General features: G+C 34.7%; 1 protein-coding gene across 1 annotated transcript in view; it reads right to left on the minus strand.

Moving 5' to 3' along the window:
* The window catches only part of LOC138707621 (membrane-associated tyrosine- and threonine-specific cdc2-inhibitory kinase-like), a 59,709-nt gene extending 54,010 nt beyond the window's left edge, over positions 1-5,699 (minus strand). The window contains exon 1 of the mRNA XM_069837284.1: positions 5,499-5,699. Coding sequence (XP_069693385.1) covers positions 5,499-5,564 — 66 coding nt within the window. The 5' untranslated portion in view covers positions 5,565-5,699. The remainder of the gene's footprint in view (positions 1-5,498) is intronic.
* Positions 5,700-19,780: the final 14,081 nt, after the last annotated feature.

Consider the following 19,780-nt stretch of genomic DNA (forward strand, 5'->3'; position numbering starts at 1 on the left):
AGTGGCTTGGCAATAAGTTTCGAGGGTATTAAATAAATTATTTTCACACGCCTAGACTTGAACGACGCAGTACCGCATGCACTGGCCGAGAGGTGAAGATAAGCTAGCATTGGGCGTCATTTTACTCCTGCGTTTATGAAAACTTGTGATAAAGTTAGCCCAGGTATGCGCTACTAGACGAAACATCACATGTTTGTCTCCTGGCCTTGCTTACCTAGGCTAGCTCCCGCCTCACAGTCAGCTGGTTACTTCAGCTATTGATTTTCTTTATTTGATATTTTCAATACTTTCTTATCAACATACCATCAGTAAAAAAATATGTGTTTATTTGTACTTTCAATGCGGAATCTAACCATATATTTTAAAAATATTTTTTTCGTGGGCAAAGGCATCTTAATGAAGAAAAATCTAAATTTCTCCATTTCCATAAAAAGTAAGAAAAACTGTTTACATGTCAATATAAACTTTAATTTCTCAGCATCAAAATAAACCATGATTTTGATCATTGGGTGAAAGGGTTTCGGAATCACAACAGTTTAAATTTGCTAATTTTATGAAAATACGATAAATTTAAATATTTTAAATTTAAACACTATGAAGTTCTGATGCCTCAAACTTTGCACAAAGCATTGTATCACAGTTGTCAACGGACAGAAAGAGTTTCATTGTATTTAAAAATTGCAAGGTCAATTTTCTCTATATTTTGGTCGATTTGAGATGGAATAGCCCATATATAGATTCCCAGTGTTGTCGGCCTCGGTAGCATAGTCGGTATAGCACTGACCTTCTGTGCCCGAGGTCGCGGGTTCGATCCCGGCCCAGGTCGATGGCATTTAAGTGTATTTAAATGCGACAGGCTAATGTCAGTAGATTTACTGGCATGTAAAAGAACTCCTGCGGGACAAAATTCCGGCACACTGGCAACGCTGCCATAATCTCTGCAGTTGTGAGCTTCGTTAAATAAACTGTAATTTAAATTTTTCTCAGTGCTTCTCTCTGCCAACCAGCTGCAGGTCCCCACCACCCACCACTTGCATCGGTCAAATCACAGCGCTTTCCCAAATTAAACCTTATGTACTATATGATATATTAGGACTATGTCCCAAGGCAGTCCTTATTCATCCAGTTTTCTTTCAGTATGCACACGAAGTTGTGGTTTGTTTTACCGGTCATTCACAGAACCTGGTCACTAAACCTATTCAATTAAACTTAGCACTGCTTTTTTAAACAGAACTGATCAGCCAGAAAATTTAACTTTTCCTTTGTCCTACCATAAAATTTCTTTTTCTGTATGTACATTATCAAAATGTGTATATGTTTAAGCACTGAATATGTAACATTTCAAAACACAACACAATGTAAGAGAATAAACTGCAGGTTCAATAAAACAAGTTATGTAAATGACCAGAAAAGCCAGCAACCTCGTGTGCTTACTGAAGAAATAACTGCATTAAAGGAAAAACCGAATATGTAAGTTTTAATCTGGCTAACAGCTGTGAGTTCATGGATGCAAGCAGCAATAGTAACAGGAAGAGGGACCTGCTACTGGTTGGCTGACAGAAACACCGGTAACGTTCTCTGGGACTCGCTATATAATCCAGTATTTTCCGCTTTTAAAACATCAGGTACCGAAACACCGGTAATTCTGGAGGACGACCACTCTACGATTTTCTAACGTTCTTTTTTTCACAAACGACGATTTTATAATCGACTTTCGAAATGTAATACAGCACAAAAAAAATTTCGGAAAAACATAATTTCGCCTGTAACCTAACATAACCTAACCTAACCTTAACTAATCCAAGCAAAACTAAGCTAACATAAACTAGACTAAACTACTCTGATCGCCACCAGGCAGTAAACATTGCCTACCAACATAACATTACGCTACTGTCCAAAACTACGTAAAATTTAAAAAATCTAAAACATGTAAAACCATATAGTATAATTATACATGTCCAGAACTTCTAAAATGCATGGAGAGACTTTACACCAGAATTAATGTTACTTATTATGGATGCTGTGATATCGTTTTGAGGTGGTTACTATGTACTATGTTATTGAAGTGTTCTATCAGTGAAGAATTATTTTGTGTCAGTGAAGTGTGTTGAGTAGGTGAAACGTGTTCCTGTCAGTGAAGCTTTATAGTTTATAGTGGCAGTGCAAAGTATTTGAACAGTGAAATGTTTTTGAAGTGTTAGTGAAATCAGGATAGACTCAGTGAAATGTGTCGCAGTGCAGTGAGTGAGTTGACAGCGAAATGAGTGTAGTGTTGAAAGGTACTTGTGCAGATATGAACATATCATACTCGTGGGTTTTAGTTCGAACATAGGTTTAAGGTACAAATTAGATTTACTTTAAATGTTATTTTAACCGATCGTGCTTCATTTAATTTAGGATGTTCCCTGTTATTGTTATTATTATTATTATTATTAATTATTGTTGGTATTAATTATTAGTATTATTAATTGTATTTTTTATTGTCTTTATTGAGTGTAATTAGTTACCACTGCCACCGGGTATATACCCATTGCAGTGTGAATAAATACATATATACATGTACAGTGTCACATTCTAATAATTCTAATTTATGTTACATTGCTATGCAATTCAGTATAGGTAGGCTACATGACTAATTGAATGATAACAGGGTTCCCACAGAAATAAGGAAATTAATTTCCCTGACTTTCAAGGCTAATTTTATAACATTTCCCTGACCACTGCACATACGCTTACATAAACTTTTTCGTATTAAAAAATTATAGACCCAGGCTGACTTACATCTACTTTACTACACTTCTCTTTACTTGTATTTTGACCACTATGAGATGAGACATTTGTATCAGCAGCACTAAAAAAAGTTTTTCAATGACAGAGTCACATTTTTATCAGCTGTTTGTGTTTCATTCCTTTTGCATGTGAAAATAAAGTCTGGCGGCCCATATTATATAGTCCAAAAGCCTTTTTACATGTGTAATCTTCATCTTACGATGTTTGGGTGACGTATATACGTCCGTTGATATGACATATTAATGAATTAAATACTATTATAGTCACAATCATGCCATGGTATGAAAGAAAAATTTCACAACCTCGAGCGGGATTCGAACCTGCGACTTCCTGTTCTCCGGTCAGGCGCTCTACCACTGAGCTATCGAGTTCGTCTCACGCCAAAGGCTCAGAGAGGTTGTGAAATTTTTCTTTCATACCATGGCATGATTGCGACTATAATAGTATTTAATTTATCTTTTTACATGGTTTGCAATGTCCCTGAAATATATCTGGTCCCTCACAAAGCCAGCCAACAAACTCAGGATTCAATTTAAATCAAGCCACTGTTCTCTGAAAACAGTTTTCTTTGATGCCATCTTGCACTAGCCTATTTCCTATACCTGCAAAGAGTAGGTTAGATGAAACAGAACAAAAGATAATAAAATAGTAAATACATACCTGCTAGTACCATGAAGGAACACCTACAAAAAAAAAAAGTGCTACCACAATCTGGGTTAAAGCAGACTGGAGCATGATATTGTCCCTCAGTTAACCTTCGTTGGGATGATCATCTAATATTCATGTTTATCACTGACTCTTAGTGAAATTCACAAAAATTCACTGACATCATTATAAAAACAAATTCCCTGACTTTCCCTGGCCAAATTTAATTTCCCTGACATTCAAGGTCTGTGGGAACCCTGGATAAGCAAATGAACGTCATTTCATAACACTTTGTAAAATCTCTCAGGTAACCAAAAACTGAAAGGAAACTGCTGCAGTGAGCAATGGTTCTTGAAAAAACTTACATGCATGTAAAATACTATTTTACTCCATTTGTATTGTATAGGCCTATTTGGTCCAGGAAAAATACTCATCTTTCACGAAAATTCTTTTACTCTCCTTTTTATTTCTGTAAAAGAGTGCTATCGAAGGTAAGCACGATTTATTAACTTAGCTTCTAGTGGAGTTATACGCACCAACAACAAAACAAAACTTGAGGGTCGACGCCAATTTGGAATCAAAAACCCACTACTTCGCCCTCTATCTTCTTACCTAAACACTCACACAACCTCACGTGGCATCCTGAGCACGCCATGTTTGCAAATGAATAACTCTTGAAATGTAATTCATCTAATTGTACTTTCCAGTATTGCTAACATATAAATTCATCCTTCACAGAATTCCCCTGGACCTTAAATACATTTACAGGAATAGCGTCCACATCTGTGGAGTAACGGTCAGCGCGTCTGGCTGCGAAACCAGGTGGCCCGGGTTCGAATCCCGGTCGGGGCAAGTTACATGGTTGAGGTTTTTCCGGGGTTTTCCCTCAACCCAATACGAGCAAATGCTGGGTAACTTTCGGTGCTGGATCCCGGACTCATTTCACCGGCATTATCACCTTCATATCATTCAGACGCTAAATAACCTAGATGTTGATACAGCGTCGTAAAATAACCCAATAAAATAAAAAAAATACAGGAATAGCATTTGCCTTTCTTTAGTACCGTTCTTGTACAGAACGCTTGTTTTCGTAAAGACAAGTATTTTCCTTGGACGAAAAATTCAATACTAATGGAGTGAAAATTATTTTATCATTATTATTATTATTTTTTTTTTACTGGGAAGCTCACTAGAGCTGTCCCCTTTCACTTTTCATGCAGATTATTCGAACGATTTTACAAAGTGTGGATAAATTTCAGAACACGGATTCCTTCCTTTCCCTCTTACTTCAGAATTTCAACCTTGTGCACACAAAATAAATTATTGGCACTGAAAAGTGCCTTTTCGTAAGCATGATGATGCGCATTCGACAAACGCAGACAAATCTACTCTTTTTAGTATTTTAAGATATAACTTTCAGTGAGGAATCCGTATACTGAAATTTACGAAAGTGCTACGAAATGGAGCTCCTCTGCTTATTTACCACGATTTCTTCATTACTTCTCACTGCCAAACTGTCTTTCTAATGTTTGCTACAGTACAATAACAATTCCAATTCCGGAAGTCATTTAAATTCACAGCAGCCACAATGAATAACCGGTTTCTGTAAGATTACCTTAATTTTGGCAGTATTGCACTTCACGGCTACTTCACATATACAATGATGTATATATAACTAGTATATCACACATTTACATGTGGTGCTCACTGTAATAGGTTATGTAAAATGCTATGATTGGTATGATATGTTAATGTGATATATATTAAGTCTATTCCTCCCACTTGCTAAAAGCTACGTGCAATGTGTCAATGCCTCATATTTCAACAATTTTAGTACGATGTTACAAAAATATTTAAATGGCAAAGGTGCAAAGCATCATCACACGCATATCATAATATTCAAAACATGGCGCCCATTTATATTTATCTTTGACAGTTGCATCCAAAAATGTTTATACGCTGTACGATATATGACAGCTGCTTACAACATATATATTAAATTAAAAATATGATGATGCGGATATAACAATTAGAAACATCTCATTTCCATGTGTGAAACTTACCTTCTTTGTAGAGTGTGTAGGATGCGATATTTCAGGAGCTGGTCCTGGAGAGCGTGTAACAGACATGTTTAATAATATTATCAATTAAAACTATCTATACACATATCACAAACAAACTTTCAAGCGTAAAACACTTCATTAATATCTATTTAAATCACATTAAAACACATTTACACCCAGAAAGCTATTACGTCTGGAGTGCGTTCATGGAATCGCAAGGTATAATCATAGACAAAACACGGTATATAAACAAACAAATTTAAAATATTATAGTAATACTCCATATCATCGCCAGAGTGCAGTCGGAACGAATTATGGAGCAACAAGGTTCTCTGGATATAAAAATTATCTGGAAATAATATTATTTAAATCTACAAAATGATAATTATAAGTAGTACCGGTAGTCAAGATATTTAAAAAAATAATACATTGTTACATTTACACCCGAATTAGGCCCGTGAAGAATGTGCCTGTTTCTTGCGACAGAGTTTGTCAGTGTCTAGTGTCACAGCCTTGTCATTCTCAATGACAGAATATTCTGAAAATGTGATTATATACATTGCTGAATTTCCTGTTAAATTAATAAGAAAATATGTTGTGATAATGTGAAGAATTACTTCATGGTACCAGCAGTGAATAAAATCTAATTTTTTTTATGAAAGAATTATGGGAGTCTTGTCATATCATCATCTGAGATTATAAAAATGTGCCGCTTAAGTGAATCAGAGATTATACAGAAGTTGATAAAGAAAAATGGCATATCTTTCATGGGTACTGTGTTACATAGTGTGAAAAACAATATGATCCAACAGTTGAACATTTTTACAATTTTAATAAAATTATAGAAACATATTTTAGAAAATAAGTTGCCAGAGAATCACATTTTAAACCTGTTAAACTGGCCATAGAAATGTAGATCTACATAAAGAACAGACTTTACCACACAGCTAAATGTTACAACACGAGTTACATTAAGAAAAGTTGTAAGACAACATTTAGTCCACCCAGGTTCGATTCCCGGTTGGAATGAGTAACCTGGATGAGGTTTTTTTCGGGCTTTTTCCCCTCACTCCTATGGATGAATATCAGGTAACATTATCAGGCGATTGGAACCCCACTCATCTTCGCCACTTCCTTTCCTCCCCTATCATTCTTTCATTCATCATCCCGTTACTTCTTCTGGTTTTCAGATCGCTCTACAGGCGGCCCTCCGAAGCTGCTGGCTCTCTCGACCGGCCTCCGTGGATTGTATTCAAGTGATGAAGGACAGCTTCTGCAACGGAACCCGGAGCAGATCTTCTCGGAGGAGGACTTCCGCCTCGGACTGTTAAGGGGGCCTTAGGGGGGGGTTGCCGAAGCAGGAGTCGTACATGGACTCTGTTGACTGTAGGGACCGGTCGTTAAGGGGGTCAAGTGGTTAGGTCGGAGCGCGTAGAGGATCGGTGGGCACGCACCTCATCCCATATACGGGGTGTACAATAAACCTCAAGGTCGTAGTGCATGGTATGTTCCCTCCCTCCGAACAAGAAAAAAAGGCAACATTTAACGAAGTAATCTTATTAATTATGAATCAATACCTACCGTAGATATGAACTTGTTCCGTAAACTAGGCCTAAAGTCCATATATGTTCAAGTTTATCTGACGGAGTAATTCATTTCTTTTCTTTTTTCATTTCATTTATAGTATTCCATAGATCTTACATTAGCATTGAAGCTTTAAGAATGGGAACGAGTCAAAATTTGTACATTACATTGCATGTTAAGTTTATTTTATACTATGGTACTGCTGTGATAATAAGCTAATGAATGGTAGACCTACTTATATTTTAAACTAAAACATTTGGACTACAAACTGTTTTTATGTAACATATATATTATATTATGCAATGTAGAAGCAGATATAGGCTACTATTTAATAATTGTTAGTTTCTCGTTCACATCAAAGAAAACATGTATTCATTATGCAGGCTGTGAAATTTACTGCAAAGAAAACGAAAAGAACTGGGGAGCTTTTATCAAAATGATTACGTGACGATGACGATTGTGATTATTATTGTCATTGTTAATAATAATAATAATAATAATAATAATAATAATAATAATAATAATAATAATAATAAAATATATGTACCGTAGCAAAAATGAATAAAATGAAATTATGTGATGATTAGGCAATAACAGGTGGCTATAGCAATATTAGGAATACTGGGAAATAGCAAAATACTGGAAAGAAACAACATTTTAAAGTATTATTAATCTGTGAACTTGTTCAAAGTAAATAGAATTTAAGTAAATCTATTATATTTTAAATTACAGCTTTATTATTTCGTGAATAATTAGCCAAAAATAAAAACAGGTACGGGATGCAATAATTATGTCCATAATTTCATAACAGCAAAGCAGCAGTAAAGACAAAATACAATAAATAAAAGTCATGTAATTTTATTATTGAAATCAAATAAGTATATTGATGTGACACAATATTAATTTGATATCAGCATTGATATTATTTTTGTCATTATTGAATATTCACTTAAGCCATCACATTAATCGCTGTCTCTTTTCGAAAATTCATGACGAACTTTATTATATTCAAATAGGATTAAATTTAATTACATAGGCTATCACTCATTCAACTTTTGTTTCGGCATTGTATCAAGATTATATTTTAATCCTACTTTATGTCGCATATGGCTCAGTCCTTATTTCACTCAGGAGTTACCACAATGACATAGCTATAGCATATGTCAACCTATAACAGCGGTCATCAGCACTGTGCACCCTCGGACTAGCGTCTCTTGCCAGCGGAAAAGAGAGGCACTAGCGGTCATCCGGTATGCTTCCTCCCTCTCCCTTCTGCTCTATGGTGCGTATTACGGTACGGTATTAAAGAATTACACTCTCCAACAGTGAAAGAACTGTCAAAATTGCTTAAGTAGTTTCTGAGATTATCTCATACACACATACAAATACTCTCTGGCAAAGGAAGCTTTTTATAGAAAAAAGAGAATCTTCTGCGGACTTCTGGAGAAAGAACTAAGGAAGAGACTAGTGAAGTGCTTTGTATGGAGTGTAGAATTGTAGGGGCAGAAACATTAACATTAAGACGAGTGAAGAGAAGCAACTAGAAGCATTTGAAATATGGATATGGAGAAGAATGGAGCGTGTGAAGTGGACAGAGAGAATAAGAAACGAAGATGTGTTGGAAAGAGTGAATGAAGAAAGAATGATGTTGAAACTGATCAGAAACAGGAAAAGGAATTGGCTGGGTCACTAGTTGAGAAGAAACTACCTTCTGAAGAATAAACTGGAAGAAATGGTGAACGAGAGAAGAGCTCGGGGCAGAATAAATCAGACGATAGACAACATTAAGATACATGGATCATATGAGGAGACAAAGAGGAAGACAGAAAATAGGAAAGACGGAAGAATACTGGGTTTGCAGTGAAAGACCTGCCCTTGGGCAGAACATTATGAATGAATGAATATAGATATGTCATTTGACTACGTGACTGAGGGAAATCATCAGATTGGCTGGTCACGGGGTTTGGACCGGGACCTGCAGAATGCGAATCTAGTACTTTACCACTAAACCACGTCACTTGGTTATTTTATATTTATTATAGGCGTGTCTGATCATTTTTTTTGTTACTTAATTTTCCTATTCGTCGGATATCTCGCAACATTACGCCAGTGAAATAGTCCAATTCTCAGTTTACTATCGTATATCAATCAAAGGTGCAGTATAAGACAAAGAGAGCAGCTATCTTCCGTCTCTGTCGCTGTTTCTCTCTGGCAACAGTGCGCCTCAAGCAGCATTCAATCTGCTTATCCCATATTCAGAGTTGTTTTGCGTTCACTTTAATAATAATCTGAGAGAAATAGGCTACTGTTCACTGATGAATAATTAGTGCATTTTTTAAAACCTAGAAATCAATAAGAGTCAGAATCCTTTGAATACAGGGAAGATGGACATACTGTAATAAATATGTTGCAAATGCACTGCTTGTTGAACTTCTTCTATCTCCGAATACTGTTGCAGATGTAACTAAAGTGTTATGATGATACCAAATCCATTTTTATCTACAAACTTACGTTTACAATTTATATACAGTAGTTTCTTCAATAATTGCGATGATAGATTCTATCGATAGTATAAAACTATCGAAAATATCGATTGGAAAATCATATCGATACTACCGGTAATGCTATCAATAGTATCGCTATCACAACTATCGTGCATCCCTAGGGCACACCAATACCTTCAGGGGAGGCGAGGGGACGATTCTGTAGACCAACACCTGTGATATGTGGGCCTTTCCTGGCGTGGGATCTTCAGAGTAAACGGTCCTCTTCTTGTTAGATGTAGGCCTATTGTATTATAATAATTTTTACATGGATTAATACTTATAAATATATATTTTTATCAGTTTGTTTTCGTTAGCTTGTGGTATTACCTGGCAATCAACGTGTAAATTTGATTAAACTAATTTCTTACATATTCCTTCTTCCTTCGCACATATCGATGTACTCGAATAGTTAATCTATCCCACCTCTAACGCTTCTTTCATTTAAAAAGAGAACTGCTACTTCAGATTACTTATGTTGTGTGCATGTTTACGGGGAAAGCAAACGAAAGTCCTTCTGCACTTATGAGGGAGATGCTAGAACCATTATTGCTGGATTTTGGTAACAAATTCACTTTTGTTGACATCGTACAAACTTTTGTCCAATATTGTTTTGAAAAGATTAACTCCATATTTAGATGAAATTATTGGGGATCATCAGTATGGTTTTAGGCGTAATAGATCGACTATTGATAAGATCTTTTTCGTATTCGACAGATATTGGAGAAATAATGGGAGTATACGGGCACAGTAGGCCTACATCACTTATTCATAGATTTCAAAAAGGGATATGACTCGGTCAAGAGAGAAGTTTTATGTAACATTCTTATTGAATTTGGTATTCCCGAGAAACAAGTTCCATTAATTAAAATGTGTCTCAGTGAAACGTACAGCAGAATCTGTATAGGCTAGTTTCTGTCCGATGCTTTTCCAATTCATTGCGGGCTAAAGCAAGAAGATGTACTATCACCTTTACTTTTTAACTTTACTCTAGAATATGCCATTAGGAAAGTCCAGGATAACAGAGAGGGTTTGGAATTGAACGGGTTACATCAGCTGCTTGTCTGTGCAGGTGACGTGAATATGTTATGAAGAAATCCACATACTATTACGGAAAACACAGGAATTTTACTTGAAGCAAGTAAAGAGGTAGATTTGAAAATAAATCCGGAAAAGACAAAGTATATGATTCTGTCTCATGACCAGAACATAGTAAGAAATGGAAATATAAAAATTGGAAATTTATCCTTTGAAAAGTGGAAAAATTAAAATATTTTGGAGAAACAGTAACAAATCTAAACGACACCCGGGAGGAAATTAAACTCAGAATAATTATGGGAAATGCCTGTAATTATTCGATTAAGAAGATTTTGTCATTCAGTCTCTTCTCAAAAGAATAGCATTTATAAAACAGTTATAGCACCGGTTGTTCTATATGGTTGTGAAACTTGGTACTTAGGAAAATGTTTGGGGCTAAGAGGGATGGAATTTCAGGAGAATGGAGAAAGTTACACAACGCAGAACTGCACGCATTGTATTCTTCATCTGACATAATTAGGAACATTAAATCCAGACGTTTGAAATGGGCAGGGCATGTAGCTTGTATAGGCGAATCCAGAAATGTATGTAATGTGTTAGTTGGGAGGCGGGAGGGCAAAAGACCTTTGGGGGAGCCGAGACGTAGATGGGAGGATAATATTACAGTGGATTTGAGGGAGGTGGTGTATGATTGTAGGGACTGGATTAATCTTGCTGAGGATAGGGATCGATGGCGGACTTATTTAAGGATGGCAATGAACCTCCGGGTTCTCTAAAAGCCATTTGCACGTAAGTCAGACAATATACGATATATTCCTTCACAAGTAAAATTCATTCAGTTTCACCATGCTTAACATAATTTATTGAATTATATTAACACAACAATACAGCAGGAAGTTACAACCAGTAAAGTACATTTTTTGGTGAACATAATTTCTTAAACATAGTGTCACTTACAACTATAGCTGTGGTTTTTCTTTCAAGTATTTCTTTGGCAAAGGGCTGAGAAGACTTATTTTAAGGTTATTTCACATGTAATTTAAAATACACAAATTAGCACAACACATACATATGAAGAAAAAAGCACAGCATGCAAAAGGAATGACAATTTTTGCTTTCGAAATGTAATGACATTATCATATAATATATAACTATATCCAACAAAACACACTTTAAAACAAATTAAGATTTACAAATAATTCTTACTATCTATTTTGTTACGTAATGTACAGTTCGCAGTGGCGTGGCGTGACTTTTGATCGAAAGCTGCCAAGTCGGTGGCATTTTTATATTTCCTATTGTTATCCTCCACTGCAATAGAGGAGAAATTTATTTTCAGTTTTGATTTCCGTTTTCAATTTTTCTCACCGTGTTAATCTGATGTTGATTGTTGAAAAAGAGCTGCGAACTATACTCTCTTTTCTGTATTCATGTAACAGACTTATGGAACATAAATAAATTGAAACTCTTTTATGAAACAGAGGTTCAATAGATATTATGCTGCGAGTTTCGATAATTATTTCACAAAAATGAATGCCGTGAAAAGAAATCTACTATCGGTACTTTTAAATGGCCTACTGGTAATGACTTTGTACAATGAGAAATATAACTGTCAGGATACTATGGTGAATGCAGTCAATGGAATTCTTGTTATCGATTAACCGTTTAGTCTAGGGTTGCCAATTCTCCCTTATTTCTCGGAATCTCCCGTATTTAGCCCTAATTTTTAACAATCTCTCGATTCCCGTTTTTTTCTTCTCTTCGAGCATTTTCCTCCCGTATTCTTGCATAATGTAAAAATCTATTTGAAACATTTAATTTTTCCGTGATCAAAGGTGATTTACATGATGGATTCTGTTGTTCCAGAGATGCAGTGAAATGTGCAAACTCTGTAGAAGATAACACTGTTTAGAAATAATTTTAGGGCTCACTAGTTTAGAAAGAAACAATGTTAGAGTTAAAAATTTAGAAGAAAAAACTAACGAGTTGTGTTGTAAGCATACCAGGCAGCAATGCTCATGCAGAGAGTGTTTTATCTTATGGACAGTAAGTGAACAGATGTTGGAAACGGAACACGACACATATAATCAAATTATAACTGCAAATCACTGTCAACTTCAACTAGCTACTCATGTAGGGAATTTTTGCAATTTCTTTGAAACTATTACGCGAGGCAAAATGTCTCAAAATACTATTAATTTAATTCTAACTGCCTAAATGTAATATGGTTTTCTTTAGTACACTAACTGAAATGTATAATTTGTCAATTTTCTATGTGAAATATTGTAGGTCGCTTAGTCTCCCGTATTTTGTTAAAAAAGTGTTGGCAACCCTATTTCAGTCCATCCCCTTCTTTATCTCGAATAATACAGGTTATACTGTAGGTTGTTTTAGTAATACAATTTCTATTAATACAGAAATTTAGTGTCATTAAAATCACGAATTTAGAACATTATTCAGTGTAATTTTTGCTATCTCGCACAGATAGGTCTATTTCTAAAGACTTATCCTGGTTTGAGCTGTGTTGACAAGGCTTGACTTCGGTAATCGAAAACAAATCCAAATATTTAAGTAACATAACGTGCAAATAAAAGATTGGTTATTTCCTTATAATCACTTTATTTACCGGTGTAGGCACATATTCTGCGATCGAGGGAACTTTGTGAAACAATTTAATACTGGTACATTTGTTTTATGCACAACAGAATAGAAAAGAGACAATGTATAGATTTTTCTCGAAAGCAGTTTACACTCTTTTTATTGTCTCTGCTGCATCGTGAATGTATTATACTGCTACATTATGTAACACTGCATTGTGTTGAAAGTATTAACTGAAAATTTGACTTTACCCGACAATAAATTATGTTAAAAGTAATATTAATTAGTCAAAAAATAATAAGGGCAGGCCATTTAAAATTGCTTCTGTTGACGCTACGCCACTGTTACTTAAACAATTTAAATTATATTTTTCTTATTTCTTTATGAGGCTGCGAACATCTTCCCTGAAAGATGTTAAAATTTTCAAATTCTGTAACCACAGCTTTCAGTACAACGAATAATTAACTCAATATTATATTATTTTTGTCACTAATAACAGCCAGAACTGTATTGAAATACAAGTAATAAGTTATTTACTCCAACTTTTTTTAATAACATCAACAACATTACAAAAATATCCCATTTACATTGTTCAATTGATTTCACAAAATGTTATACATAATTACAATGTCATTAACTCTACTAAAATCACAAAGATTTATAAGCTATTTGTTTCGCAATTACGACGAATTTTTAAAGGAGTGGGTACTGCTGTCACGCCAGAAGTCGCCAGAAATATTTAGACGGGCGGAGGGGAAACAGTCGCGCATGCGCACCGAACTGTTCACTGCAATATTCCTGTTTCACAAACATTTACTACATATGTCTGAGAGTCTTTGCGACTTTGTGAAATAATAGCGGCGTTTTAATAGCAGTTTTTTTATTGGTTTCAACAGGACGATTGTTTTCAATATGCCGAAAGTCTTTGTATTGCTTTAGTTATCGTTTTCTTTCAGTGATAATAATGTTGATAATAATATAGTCAATGGAATTTATGTTATGTATACTGTTAGCAGTGAGAATTATTTGTGGTGTTGGACCAAAAGAACATTTTAAACCTTTATTTCAATCCTGTAAAATTCTCTCTCTTACATCGCTATATGTATTGCAGTGTTTGTTATATACCAAAGTGAATATTGATAATTTCCCTTTGAACTTGCATTTTCACGAACACCACACGAGAAGTTGTAACGATATAAGACTTGACTTATGCAGATATAAGACTACACAAAACAGTTTTCATTATACGTCTCTGAAGTTTTATAATAGTTTACCAAATTCAACTAACAATTTAAGTTACGATTTATTCAAATCGTTAATTAAAAGAAAATTGTATGAACACAGTTTGTATAGCATTAACAAATATTTTAACTTGGCAAATAATTTTGCATGATTTTATTTATATTGACGTTGCTATGCATAATATATTTACGTCCAAGCAATAAAGTAGCTATCTATACAAGACTGGAACAGCAACAGACGATTATCATGAGTAGATGATAATCCAACAATTTCGAAAAATGTGATAATTATAGTCACAGCGAGAACACCGAAGATGCGAAATCTTTAATGTCAGACTTCGTTCCTTTGTAGCCAAGTAAGCGAACCGAAGTTTTCAGGTCAGAGTGTAGCGCAAAGTATCTCCGTCCCGCCTATCTACTCCTCGCGCCAACTCGTAGCGCGAAGACAACAGTAACACTGAAAGCGAGATCCAACAGTCTTCTATTTCTCAGTGATTTCATACAAACAGTTATTATATACACAGTCAAAGTGTTGAAATATATCAAGAGTGAAAAATTAATATCAAATTTACATTTTCTGAAATATTTCATTTTATACAAATAGTAGTTTTCACTATCTATACCGGTGTGTTAAAATTGAAATTTTGCAACTGAGTTTGACTTAAGTACTGCTGATATAATTATATTTAGATTTTACCAAAGTAGACACAATTTCTTTGCAATTGTTAAGCAGTAAATACCAAATAATACAGTACACTGATGTTACTAGTTATTAAAATGTGGGTACGCTCTTCTGACAATAAAGACATAAACACTAAAATACGTTTTACATAACATTTAAAAACAGAGTCATAAATATATGCCTTGTTAAATATACACAAATTTTTTTTATGTATGAGTGCGCAAGGTCTTCCCGTGGGTGATGTAATATGCGCAACAACTCCAGTCTCTAAGCCATCAGATTTATGCTATAGTGCATACAACATTTCATCTTTCCTTGCTCATGGATGTAGAGCGGACGCGGCAGTGCACAGAGCAGCTGCACATATGCGAGTGGGGGGAGATGAAATGTGTGCACTGCAGGATTAGGCCTACTGGTGCCTTGTGGAAGAAATCATTTAGTCCCATTTCTTATACGGTATCTCCATTCGAGTAGTTTTATGTACTTTTACTGGTACATACCACATACACAAAATATTGAACTTTTGAGTTAAGATGTTAAACAAATATAGTTTTTTAGTTAAAGCTCCCTGTAAAGCAGATTTGAATAATTTCAAGGGAAAAATTGTTCCGGGACCGGGTATCGATCCCGGGACCTCTGGTTGAACGGACCAGCGCTCTACCGACGTACCCAGGAACTCACCCAACACCGTTTCAATTTTTTCCCTTTATATCCACACAACTCGTGTGGGCTGACGAGACGCCAGAGACCAACCTCAAGTGCACACAAACTCTGTGTGACTTGGAACTGTGGTTTTCTGTTAACGTCTCTACAGTAACATATATATTATGCAAATCTTGTTTTTCAGGTAAAGCATATTTGAATAATTTCCGGGGTATCGATCCCTGGACGTCTGGTTGAACGACCAGCGTTCTACCAGCTGAGAAATTATTCAAAGTGTTAAAATTAGAGAATACTTGTAGAGTATTAGTACTGGTAGCCTATACTCGGAATAAATTTCCATAAGATATACCGTTCTAATTTCGACTAAAATAAGTTATTTTAGATATAGTTATTGAACTGGAATTACGAGAAAATAGTGACAGTTTTTATTTATATCATTCATTCTGAGGTATTATTACTTTCATTTAGAAAGACAGATTTATGAAAGTTATTTAATACCGATATATATTATACAAAGTACAAATTAGTCTTACGAAAAGAAATGTCACTAACTGAAGGCAAAGAGTTAAATGAGTAAGAATAGAGCATAGGCGGAGATAGAAAGATTTCCTTGGGGAGCACAATAAGATGATGAAATGAGATAATTCATAAACACGTATTCTTATCATGAGCATATACATGCGTCAACAAGCATAAAAAAGATAAATAGAAATACATACACAATGGAAAAATAAACATTCATTGTGTCCTCTGAAACCTATATTGGTACATTGCTTAGCTAAGTATAGCAATATGTCAAATATATCAAATATTGTCGCTATTTGTTATCAAGGTTCTAATGTCCTTGTGTGAACTAGACAGGTGTGCCATCACTGATTCTGTAGAACGCTTCATATTTGTCCACAATTATCATCACTAGTTTGCAGTGATAAATCTGTATAGGAGGAAATTTCTCGTTGATGTACTAATTTTGATTTGTTTTTCTAGGTATTTATGCCAATTATAATATACTAGGTTTTAACTTCTATCGCATAAAAATTTAAGTATTACCGGTATTACTGTTTTTGTTTTTAACGTCCATTTTAATTACTGTAAGATCTGAGGAGGCATTCTGAAATTCTAGTACCACGATAACGATTTCTATCCTACCTTATGACTTAATAGACAGGCGTACTAGGTAATTCAAAACTCAATTACAAAATATATTATAAAAACCAAAAGAGCAACAAATGTTTATGAAAACAACAAACGTATCGTATTTCCGGAATAGCTTAAAAAAAAGGCAGAATTAATGTTTTAATATACTATTTTTGTGTTGAAGATAACATTTTTAATGTTCAAATCCAGGTGATATTTACAAGCGACATTCAAAATAAGCTCACTGTAACAAATTTACTCTAGAGGAAAAAATGTTTGACCGCCACACAGAAAATAAAAGTAAATTCCCGGAAATGCAATTTGAGGAAGAATATCGCTGTTCTGGTCGGTGTGGTACTAATAATATTAAAACATCTATTGAGAGAGGGAGTTTTCTTTCTTTTCAAGTGAAGTGAATTGTATGAACCCTCTCCAGAAATTGTTACAGGCTTGTCCCAATTCTTTCTTACCCATACAGCACTATAAAAAGATAAATCGCATAATGAATGCCTATATTTAGAAACATAACGTTTATTTGTATAGTAATTTGCAAATAAACCATTACAACTCCTCATAATTATGCTTTCTTCATACCTAATGCTAGAGAGAGCCTGTAGCCTATGTCACTTTGACCTGGACCTGGAGAGGCATTGCTCCTCCATTACTTCCCGTATCTCCGCCTTTAGAATAGACACTTAAGTCCTGATAGCGAGAGAGAATGGACTGTAGAGTTTAAGAGAATAGATGTACTAGCATTAACTGCTTATATAGCTTTCTTCAGATTTGTGTCATCGGGTGCCCTGGCTGTTTTTCGTTCATAATTTCGAATCTTTCTGAAAAAAGTTTGGTAATTTTGAAGATACGCTGGAAAGATATGTCACAGATGACGTCACTATTACCGAAATATGAGTATTTAACTAAAATTATTCTCTTATTTCCTCTCTCTCTTCTTTCTCTATTCATCTCCTCTCCTTGCCTCTTTTTCTAATACCTTTCTTTCTCTCGTTTTCTACTTCTTGTCTTCTCTGATTTCACATTTTTCACATATCTACAATTACATTCTAGTAGAATGTTCAAGCATTTACAGAAGAATATAATCACTATTGGGAATATTATGAAGAAAGTGCTAGGCTATTGTTAATGCAATATATTGAAAATGTTCGTTTAAACAGACATGTTATGCGGTCAGTCATTGACGCTGCTTTATATTTAAGTAAGCAGGAATTATTTCGGGGCCACGACGAAAGCACTTCTTCGCTTAATGTGGAAATTTCAGATACTGAACTATGCTAGAATTTTGAACGTAGCAAAATGTAGAAATGAATTCTCAGGGAGAAAATACAGACTGCTGCTACAGTGGAAAAAGTAATGTAGAACATGATCGTAATTACAAGATATTGTTCTTTGAGATCATTGACAACATCATCATGCAGATCGATAAAAGATTTGGAGATTTAGAAAAACTTCGTTTCGTCAATCTTGTTGATACTTCCAAATTTTACACTTATAGTAGAAACTTCCCACATGATCCGCTTTTTTCACTGTAAGCTAGTTATTTCAGCATATTAAACAAAGACGCAGGTTCTAAAAACTGTACGTATGCTTTTGTACCAGAACAATTAATATAGGAATATACCAGTTAAGAAAGTGCTAGACTTCTTCGTGACACAAAGATGTATTTGGAGAAGTGTATAAGTTATATTCCCTTATTTTAATACTACCATCTACTAGCGTAACGGCCGAGAGGAGCTTCTCGTGTTTAAAACGAATACAAACGAAACAGAGAAACTCAATGTCACAGAAGAAACTGTCAGCATTAGGGAATATTTCGTTCCAAAAAGATATATTGGGCAAGGTGATGGAATCACAGCCCTAAGATGAGAACGTTATTGGCAGGTTCGCAGCCCTGAAGGAATGGAGGATCAACTTATTGTACAAAAGATAGGTAAGCAATAAGCATATCTTAATTTACATGTACTGGTGAGTGCATTGATAGCTGGCAGAAATAAATAAAATGAAATCACTTTCACAATTGAATATTATGGGAATTTTTGGGAGGGAATTACTTTAGTTACATAGAGTTCCGATTATCAATGCAATTAGCTTACATGGGCTTTGAAAACCTTGCAACATTTTGTGCTTCACCTACTTTTTCAGGCACGAGCCGCTACTGCATTCTACTTATATAGGATATATTACATTTTATTTACTCACCACTGCCGACATTGATATTGGAACCGAGAACCCTTACATCTCATCAAATGTTCGACACCTCAAACATTAAGTTAAGGAGACAATTACAAATCAACCGTCAAAGTAATTTATTTGTAGAATTATATCGATTATTTCTATGGTAATAGTCTATTATGTATTCCACTATGTTTTTTTTTATTGTGTACATTTTGTTCAATTATCGGTTTCTGGTTTAATTATGTGAATCGTACTTGCCTGTAATTCAATACCAGTATGTATTCCAGTGTTTATTTTTATTTTTATTGTGTACATTTTATTGAGTTATCAGTTTCTGATTTTATGTCATTCGTATTTGATTCCAACAACATTAATATGTATTCCACTGTGTTTATTTTTATTTTATTAGGCACATTTTTATTTCATTGCCTCTTTTGATCTCATTATGTAAATCGTATCTGTAAGTAATTATTTAATTCCGATTCAGTTATATGTTCAACTATGTAACCAAGTTTTAATCCTGATTGAGTGTAAGAGCAGGCCCTACAACCTTAACTCTGCCAGGTTAAATAAAGCCATTATTATTATTATTATTATCATCATTAT

This window comes from Periplaneta americana, chromosome 10, assembly GCF_040183065.1.
Source record: "Periplaneta americana isolate PAMFEO1 chromosome 10, P.americana_PAMFEO1_priV1, whole genome shotgun sequence".
Classification (NCBI taxonomy): domain Eukaryota; kingdom Metazoa; phylum Arthropoda; class Insecta; order Blattodea; family Blattidae; genus Periplaneta; species Periplaneta americana.